The sequence below is a fragment of the Aspergillus uvarum genome (assembly GCF_003184745.1).
Source record: "Aspergillus uvarum CBS 121591 unplaced genomic scaffold BO82scaffold_126, whole genome shotgun sequence".
NCBI lineage: Eukaryota > Fungi > Ascomycota > Eurotiomycetes > Eurotiales > Aspergillaceae > Aspergillus > Aspergillus uvarum.
In genome coordinates, this window is record NW_020291423.1 from 19,534 (window position 1) to 28,420 (window position 8,887).

Sequence of the window (8,887 nt, forward strand, 5' to 3'; positions counted from 1 at the left end):
CGATTGGTGAACAAAGCTGTCGCAAAAACCCACGAAATCACGAAGAGAGGGGCGAAGGCGGAGGATAGCAAGTCGATACAACAAAGAGCTCCGAAGTCCCCGACCGGCGGAAGGGTGTCAAAAGTCGGCGCTAAACCCAAACGGGGCTAGATGGGCAGGTCCAGAGTTTCTTTGTTCCCCTCCGACTCGCGTCGCGTCCGCCCGCGTGCCCATACTGTATCTTTCTTTATCACCGTTCCCATATCACTAAGGCGGTGTCAACAATCAAAGCTTCCTTTCCCCCCTCCTCTCCCCCCCCCTCCAAATGCGCCGGTGGTAATCGCACGGCGTGCTCGCCATTTATCGAAATGCCTTCCGGACGGTCCGTTCCTCGCCGTCGCACCCGGTCGGAAGAGGAGGACGAAAGCGATGATGCTTCCTCTTCCTCCGGATCGCCTCCAAACAATTCAAAAGCTCGATCCTCAAACCCGAATAAGCGCCGCAGACTAAGCAAGGACGATAATGATCAGTCTGATGAGGACTCTGAACGCTCTGCCAGTGGATCAGGCGACGACTCAGGTGCCGAATCATCCTCCTCAGGCTCAGCTACCGTAAAGCCGACTCCCCGAAACTCCAACACGAGCCAGCGCTCTAAATCGAGCACGCAAACCGCTCGACAGAGTCAAGAAGGGCAAGAGGACGCTTCCAGTGAAGAAGAGGATGAGTCCGCCGGATCTGAGGCAGCAGGGAATGGCAGTGAGGACGACAGCGTACCAGATCCCACTCAGGCCGGCGGCGCGGATGGCACCCAATCTCCTGTGACCATTGCAAATGAATCGCAGCCTGCCGATATGAACGAGACGACACCTGAAGGCTACAAACCCGGCGCCATCGTTCGCATCAAAGTCACCGATTTTGTCACTTATACATCGGCGGAATTCTTCCCGGGCCCGAAACTGAACATGGTCATCGGACCCAATGGAACTGGAAAAAGTACACTTGTCTGTGCAATATGTTTAGGACTAGGATGGGGACCGCAGGTACGAACGACTATTATGAAATCTCTCCATCGCTTATGGGCTTTCCTAATCAGCCTCTACTTCTTAGCACCTCGGGCGCGCCAAGGATCCTGGCGAATTCGTCAAGCACGGTTGTCGAGAAGCTATTATCGAGATCGAGCTTGCAGGCGGAAAGCGCTTTCGTCGCAACCCCGTAGTGTCTCGGACCATCAAACGCGATGGCAACAAAAGCACCTTCACGGTCAACGGGAAGCAGGCTTCCCGTCAGCAAGTGCTGAAACTCGCCCAGTCCTTCGCCATTCAGATTGATAACCTTTGCCAATTCCTTCCGCAAGACAAGGTCAGCGAATTCGCTGCTCTCACGCCCATCGAACTCCTCAACTCGACACAGAGAGCTGCGGCGGGTGACGAAATGGTCGAGTGGCACGAGAACCTCAAAAGTCTGAGGGTTGAACAGAAAAAGCTACAGACAGACAATCAGGGCGATAGAGATCTTCTAGCGAACCTTGAGGACCGACAAGAGATGCAGAGAGCTGATGTAGAACGTATGCGCCAGAGAGCTCAGATTAAGCGAAAGATTGAGATGCTGGAAATTGCTCGCCCGGTCACGCAGTACACGGAGCTTCATACCCAGTTCAATGAAATGAAACGAGAGCGGGATGTGAAAAATCAAGAATTGGCGGATCTTGAAAGAGAGCTTGAACCTGCCTTGAGGTCCTTAAATGAGAGGCAGGACTACTGTGTTAAACTGGATGATGTCATAAAGCACAGAACTCAGGCATTTGAGACTGCGGAAAAGAAGGCTTCCACTGCTGCTACGAAGATTGAGCGATTCGAGGCGCAGTTTAAGGATCTGGATGACCAAGCTGAAGCTGAGAAGAGAAGTGGGCAGAGTCACAGGCAGAACATCAGCAAGGTTCAGCAGAATTTGAACAAACTCCGGCGTTCTTTGCAAGAGGAAGAGCCCGCAGCTTTGGATCTGGACTCTTATAACGAGAGAATTGTAAGTGTGTTGAGGTAAATCTACGCTCAGCTGCTAATATCGGACAGCGGGAGAAACGAACGGAAATCAGAGAAATCGAGGCGCAGGCAAACAAACTCAAAGAAGAAAGACGGCCTCTTCTAGAAGCACACAAGCATGCAGCGGATCAGATTAGGGAGGCAGAGGGACAGCTCAGGAACCTCGATTCTCAAGCAGGACAGCAGGAATCAAAGCTGGAACGCTTATCTTCGGATTCTGTCAAAGCTTACCGATGGCTACAGGAGAATCAGGGCCGGTTTGAGAAAGAGGTCTTCGGACCTCCAACTATTACCTGTTCAGTCAAGGATCCTGCTTACGCCTACGCTGTCGAATCGTTACTCCAACGCACGGATTTCACTGCATTTACTACGCAAACCCGAAATGACTTCAGGACGTTGCAGAAAGCTCTGGTTGAGCAGAGGCTCTCAGACATCAGTATTCGTACCTGCTCTATTCCCCTAGATAGTCTTCGCCCATCCATCCCCGATCAGCAACTCAGAGGTCTTGGATTTGATGGATGGGCCAAAGACTTCTTGAGCGGACCCGATCCTGTGGTAGCTATGCTTTGTAGTGAGAACCGCTTGCATCAAACACCTATAAGTCTTCGGGATATCAGCGATGAGGAGTTCACGCAGATGCAGGATGGACCCATAAGCTCCTGGGTGGCCGGGAAGCAGACTTATGCGGTGGTCCGGCGACGGGAGTATGGTCCCAGTGCAACTTCCACGCGAGTAAGACCGGTCAAACCTGCAAAGATTTGGACTTCGCAGCCGGTCGATGAATCTGTGAAGGAAGACATAGTGCGGAGGATCAAAGCACTCGAAGATGAGGCAAGCGAGCTGCAGGAGAGAATGAATGGTGATAGAGCCAGACTCGCTCAGCTGGGTAAACGATATGAGGATATAGATAACGAGCGGGTAAGCAGGAACATCATGTGTTTTGCCACTACCTTCAGTGCTGATTTTGACCTCGTACAGAGACAACTCGAGCAGGAGAAAGGCGAGAAGCAAACGGCACTTTCAAACTGGAGAGCGATTCCAGAGAGAATTAGTACGTAAAGACATATGCGAGATCTGTGCTGGTTAAGATGCTAATCCGATTAAAGACCAGGAGGAACGCAAACAGAGGGAGATACAGGGAATGATTGATGAGGTGAGATCGAGAGTCAAGGGAATCCGCGACCAACAAGCCCAAGTATCGATCAAAAAGGCCGAGGCTGCTATCGAATATGCGGTAAGTTTCGAGACGACCCTCGAAAATGCACAGCATTGCTAATAGGCGGCAGACTGCGGTCAATGTTCTCCATCGACTACACGAAGAACTCATCAAAATCAAGATCCGACACATCGAAGGCATCTCCGATCTCGAGGCTCTTAGGGCGCGCAACGTCCAGCACCAGGAGAGGCTGAATACAAAGCGCGACGAAGTGAAGGCTGCCCAGCAGCAGATTAAGGATACCACGGAACGAATGAAGAAGCTGTACAAGGAAGCGCAAAAGATCCTGGCAAACGCTAGCAGACAACCCGATCTGGCTGAATTTATCCCCACGCTGGCCAACCACACCACCGATCAGCTCGATGCGGACATTGATGCCGAGAAAGCACGCCTCGAGCTCACCCACGGAGGCAACAGCGGCGTGATCAAGGAGTTCGAGGAACGGGCTCGTCAAATCGACAAGCTGCGCAGCAAGCTCTCCGATTTCGACAACAAACTTGCGGACTACAACCACGCGATCAACGAGATCCGCGGCAAGTGGGAGCCCAAGCTCGAACGCATCATCAAGAGCATCAGCGATGCCTTCTCCGACTCCTTTGCTCGCATTGGTTGTGCCGGCCAGGTCACCCTGGACAAGGCCGAGGAGGAAAGCGGCCCTCACGGCGAGGCGGCCGACACGGACTTCGACCAGTGGTCGATCCAGATCCACGTGAAGTTCCGCGAGCACGAGAACCTGTCCCTGCTGGACGCCCACCGGCAGTCCGGCGGCGAACGAGCTGTCAGCACGATCTTCTACCTCATGGCACTCCAGTCCCTGTCCGCCTCGCCGTTCCGCGTTGTCGACGAGATCAACCAGGGTATGGACCCCCGGAATGAGCGCATGGTTCACGGGCGCCTGGTCGACATCGCCTGCGCTCCGTCTGAAAGCGGCGGCGGCGGCGGCCAGTACTTCTTGATCACCCCCAAGCTCCTGAGTGGATTGACCTACAAGCCTGGCATGCGGGTTCTTTGCATCTACAGCGGAGAGCACATGCCCGAAGACTACAACGTCGTTAGCTTCGGCGAGGCGGTTAACAAGATGAGAGCTGTGGCCGGCCGTACTAAGGGCAAGGGAAGGGCGATCGACGGGGTTCGAAGCAATGGGGACGTCGGAGTCTACGGTTGATTATCCAGAACGTTTCACTTCGTTCCCGTTTGTGGCTTGTAGGTTTGGATAGGGGATTTCTTACATCGTTTCTTGCGGGAGTTTGACTCACTTGTGATACCTTTGTTTTATTTGGCTAGGTCAACGTTACGAAGCTGGGAAGAGGCTATGATGGATATTCTAGCAGAGAGCAATTTTGCTTATTTTCGGATGTACATGACAAAACATACGGAAAGGTGGGATTCAAAACTGGGACATTGCATAACTGTTGTCATTTGCAAAACTAAAAACTATTTACCCCCAAAGAGTTCTTCTTCCTAGGGAAACTCGGAAAAGCTTTATCACAGGGATGTAAGCTCGCTAGGTACATCATGGGATCTGAGACTGCAATTCCGCTGCCAACCTGTAAGATCTATACATACTTGAGTGCGGTCAAAAAGTATCAGGGCATAGAAACCGTTTATCTAGGACGATATACTTCCGTACTCATCTCTTCCTCGTTCCTCACCCTCCTCCAAGCCTTAAATAAGCACATAGGAACGAGCCAGGCTCGTAAGAATCAAATTGAGTTCTCATCTCTCCCAACTCTGTCGTTGATCTTCTCCGGCAATAGTCGAGACTAAATCACACAAGTCGTCTTTTCGACTCACTATCTGACAGGTCCCCATGGTCTATGGAATTATTACTGATATTCCAGACTCGCTACAGTCACAGTTTGAATATACCCCCTTTGAGTCGGCATGGGACGTGCTCTCTAGCAGATATCGAGATGGAAAGGCTAAACCCTCCCCGCACACACAGAATACAACGATACAACGAAAGGGGAAAGGATTTGGCATTCCAGATTTTCCAGAGAGCACTTTTCAAACCGGCCTGGCTTAGCACCAGGGCTATCCCTGCATATCGGCAAGTGTATACATGCCTGCACAGATGTGATTGCGTAGAGCCTTTGAAAAGAAGAAGAAGATGCATGTTGTAGACATGCTTCATAACTTCTCCTTTTCTTGTCTTCATCGATTTATAGAGGAAGAAACACTGCCGTTTCTCGTCAAGCTTTTAGGGTGTGTTGACTCAATACACGCGCCAATCTAACCGGGTCTTTTCCCATAAGCTGCACGATGCTTGTCATTCGGCAGATGTATATACTCTGAGTATATCCCCAAGTACTATACCTCCCCACACGGTATACACATGAGAAGCCAGTGATTACCAGTAACATGAGATTCGGTTACAAAGCATAGGATTGGCACATCCCAGCCGCAAGCAATCCATCCAGATGCACAACTACATCATCATTATCATATCCTCTCGCTCAGCATCTCCCAATTGATCATCCGGTGAACCACCGACTAAAAAGAAAGTAAGAACTCGCAGTAGACCAGCAGGAAAGATCATCAGCCATCCCACATCGTCCAGCCTGATTGCCTCCCCCCCGGCGCATCAGATTAGACTTTTTTGGTTGCTGCTTCATGCACCAAAAAATTGCTCGGATAGAAACGACGGCAATTACATTGTACATTGTAAAACCCAGCCAAATTGTCATCCAGCGTTTTCATTCGGCCTGAAGGGCATGAGGACGGACTGGACTGGAGTATAACAGACAGAGTTTTTGGGATCACCGCAGTGGGACTACATATCATTTGACAATATCAGCCATCACTTGCTTTGTTGGATTTTTCCCCCTCTGTTCACTGTATTTCGTTTAGCCAGTTAATAAGGATCTATATGTGGTAGCTCAGTCTTGGTGTAAATTGGTAGGTAGCCAATACAATACCTAAATAAAGTGACAAAGTCCCAAGCAAGATCAAGCAAAGACAAACCAGGCGAAAGCAGGCCCCGAGCGAGGATGATCACCCGGGGATCTTTGGTGATCTGATCGTCCATCGTTTTTCCTTTTTTTTCCAACTGTCGTTTTCCCCGCATCATCCACAGTCTATGCATTTTGTCTTCTTACCTTACTTCCAGCATGAGTACAAACTGACAAAGGCCTTTTGATTCCGGCGGGCTTGGACCCAATTTTCCCATCTTCTGGTCTTCTTTTCTCCTTTTCTAAACTATTGATAGGATTTGACAAATCCAGCTGTAGGTTCCCGTCAGAGTTGGCGGGAAATTCCGCTGTGGGTGATCAAATAATCCATCCATCGACTTGTTTCTCGCACTGCATGCATGCGTGGATCCATCACCAATGTAAAGGGCATCCAAATGCATTCAAGTAATACCAATGAATCAGTGAGACGGCACAGTGCACGCAAAAAGGAAGTAATCTCGGCAAAGCAGAACGAAGCAAACAAAGGCGGGAGCAGATGATGAAACATACTACCCCCATAGATGCAACAATAGCTACGATTACTACTACTCAATCACTCGAGAGTAGCAAACAATCCCAACCAACCCAACAACCAACCAACCAGCCCGCCCGCCCGCCTATGATGATTCTGGTGCAGTGCGGTGCAGTGCAGTGCAGTGCAGTCACCTTTCTTCACCTGCAAGTCAGCTAGTGAAACAACCCCCATTCACACTCTTATCCACCGCTGTGAGGGAAAGCATCTCCACAGTATGCAAACGCCTTCGCAGAAAACAAGCAAAAAGCAATCCTGAACAGGACGAACCATTGTCGCGTTACTGGAAATCCAGAGGCGCACGCATCTTGGATTCCAACCGCGACCAGTCCAACCCGCGCCCGCCGTCGGAATTGCAACCAACCTCGCCTGCACTGCTTGACCTATCCCTATCCCCTACCCTATCCCTAGAGAAACATCCAATATCCTCGAAGAGTCTCTCGTCTAGAGCCGCGGAGGGGAGTTAAGTTTTCTGTTCTGTCTCGTGCACGCAGCAGCAGCAGCAGAAGATTTCTAAAAAACTGGAGGATGATATCAGAAGTTCAACGGGGCCCCGGCCCCCAGGCCTGCAAGTAGTAGTTACAGTACATACTCATACATCAGGTGTATGTGCTGGCTATACAGTAGTCTGAGTACTCCAGTAAGATTCCATCAGAATCAAGCGCGGATCGACACGACCATCGCCTCGATCGGGTGTGCGGGGAGAAATCCGTGATTGGTGCAATATTCTGCGAGAAATCTTCGTTCATGTTCACGAAGCAGAAGGTGTTTGGCGGGAGTGGCCAGCAATCCCGCCCGTTGGGAACCATGCTCCTCCAAAAAATGATTTCATGATCGCGTACCCGTCTGCAGTGCAAATCCTCATGCTTTTTATTTTCTAAAAGAAAAGAGAAAGGGGTAGAGGGGGGGACGATCCGGAGTGGCCGAGATTGAGGGGGATATAGATGACCAAGGACGGGGTAATGGATGAGGGGAATACTCGAGTACTGGACATTAAGCAGGTGGTAACTGGTACTTGAGTACTTGGTGACAGGGCTAAACTATAGGTGTGGAGATTTGGAGAACTTCTATAATTCACACATAGTATATGTTCGTTTAGAATAGGTTGTTGTGTTGAGTTCTAACGGTCTGGGTTTCACGATAGGTCAGTCATGGTTTGAGAACTATTTTCCATACAATGGGTTTCGTAAGATGGGCATTTTGACGTCGAGGTGGTGGTTTTGATCGTAGTAAGTACTTTGCTGATGATGTACATACAATCCCCCTCCCGTCCTCTCTACCCCGTTGTAAACCTACACCGACCCAAGCAGAAGATTCTAGTTCGTGGCAAACTTCTGGCTTGCGTCGTACGCAGCTTTGTACTCATACTGAATCCTATGATTTAGTTCTTACTGATTGACGGCTTGTCCACCAACCAACCAAGCTGTCCATAAATTGGGGCAACGAAACGGGAGAAGGGAGGGGGACAAGGGCTATAGTATGTCTCGAGTATAGAGGCATAAGTTAACACCTCGAGATAGTACGAGTAGCAAGGGCCAGCCTCAGCCCCCTCCCCCAGCCAACGTGGCGAGCCCCAGAGGAGAATGAATCATCTCCGTCAACGAACCATCTCCCGTGCGAGATTGGAGGTTGTCATCACATTTCCAAGGTAAAAAGTGAGGTCGGGAGGGTGATCGATGAGCGGCGCATGCCGTGCATGCTGTCTAGAGCCTGGCCAGGAAAACTAACTTCAACCACAACAAGGGCCAGTTCTTGTTTTTGGACTGACCTGCCTTGTCAGCCAGAAACTATGTGCAGGGCTTCCATGACGTGAAGTCAGATTGTTTTGCTGGAGGGGAATGATCAAAGCGCATGCATGGACCGGACTGGACGAGACTAGATGGTGGTCGATATGGCGCCACCGTGACCCTGCTTCCCGGGAGGTCAACGATAATCAAGGCACTGGTGCAACAAAAACCCGGAATCTCGGGTCCGTTTAGATGGGGAGGTCCATCTATCTGCTCACGGCAGTATCTACTCCGTACCCTTATCGACAAGGCGAGGAACGGTTGGAGGGTGCCGATCCGATGGGGGGAGAGGAGGGGGGAGAACAAGATGATTCTCACACCAAACCAAAAGACTTGGTCACTGCTGGCATTGTCCTCCTCCTCCTCCTCCTCCTCCTCCTCCT

General features: G+C 50.6%; 1 protein-coding gene across 1 annotated transcript; it reads left to right on the forward strand.

Moving 5' to 3' along the window:
- The first annotated feature begins 244 nt into the window (after window positions 1-244).
- On the forward strand, window positions 245-4,676 carry BO82DRAFT_437419 (DNA repair ATPase SMC5). Its single transcript, XM_025641190.1, has 6 exons — window positions 245-1,019; window positions 1,087-2,001; window positions 2,049-2,936; window positions 2,997-3,069; window positions 3,125-3,252; window positions 3,305-4,676. The coding sequence occupies exons 1-6, from the start codon at window positions 348-350 to the stop codon at window positions 4,397-4,399; spliced, it is 3,771 nt and encodes a 1,256-aa protein (XP_025485622.1). The 5' UTR covers window positions 245-347; the 3' UTR covers window positions 4,400-4,676.
- Window positions 4,677-8,887: the final 4,211 nt, after the last annotated feature.

Coding starts and splice junctions, on each gene's coding strand:
- BO82DRAFT_437419 (XM_025641190.1), top strand. CDS start 348: ATGCCTTCCGGACGGTCCGTTCCTCGCCGTCGCACCCGGTCGGAAGAG. Junction 1,020..1,086: donor GACTAGGATGGGGACCGCAG/GTACGAACGACT, acceptor TCTACTTCTTAG/CACCTCGGGCGCGCCAAGGA. Junction 2,937..2,996: donor AGGATATAGATAACGAGCGG/GTAAGCAGGAAC, acceptor GACCTCGTACAG/AGACAACTCGAGCAGGAGAA.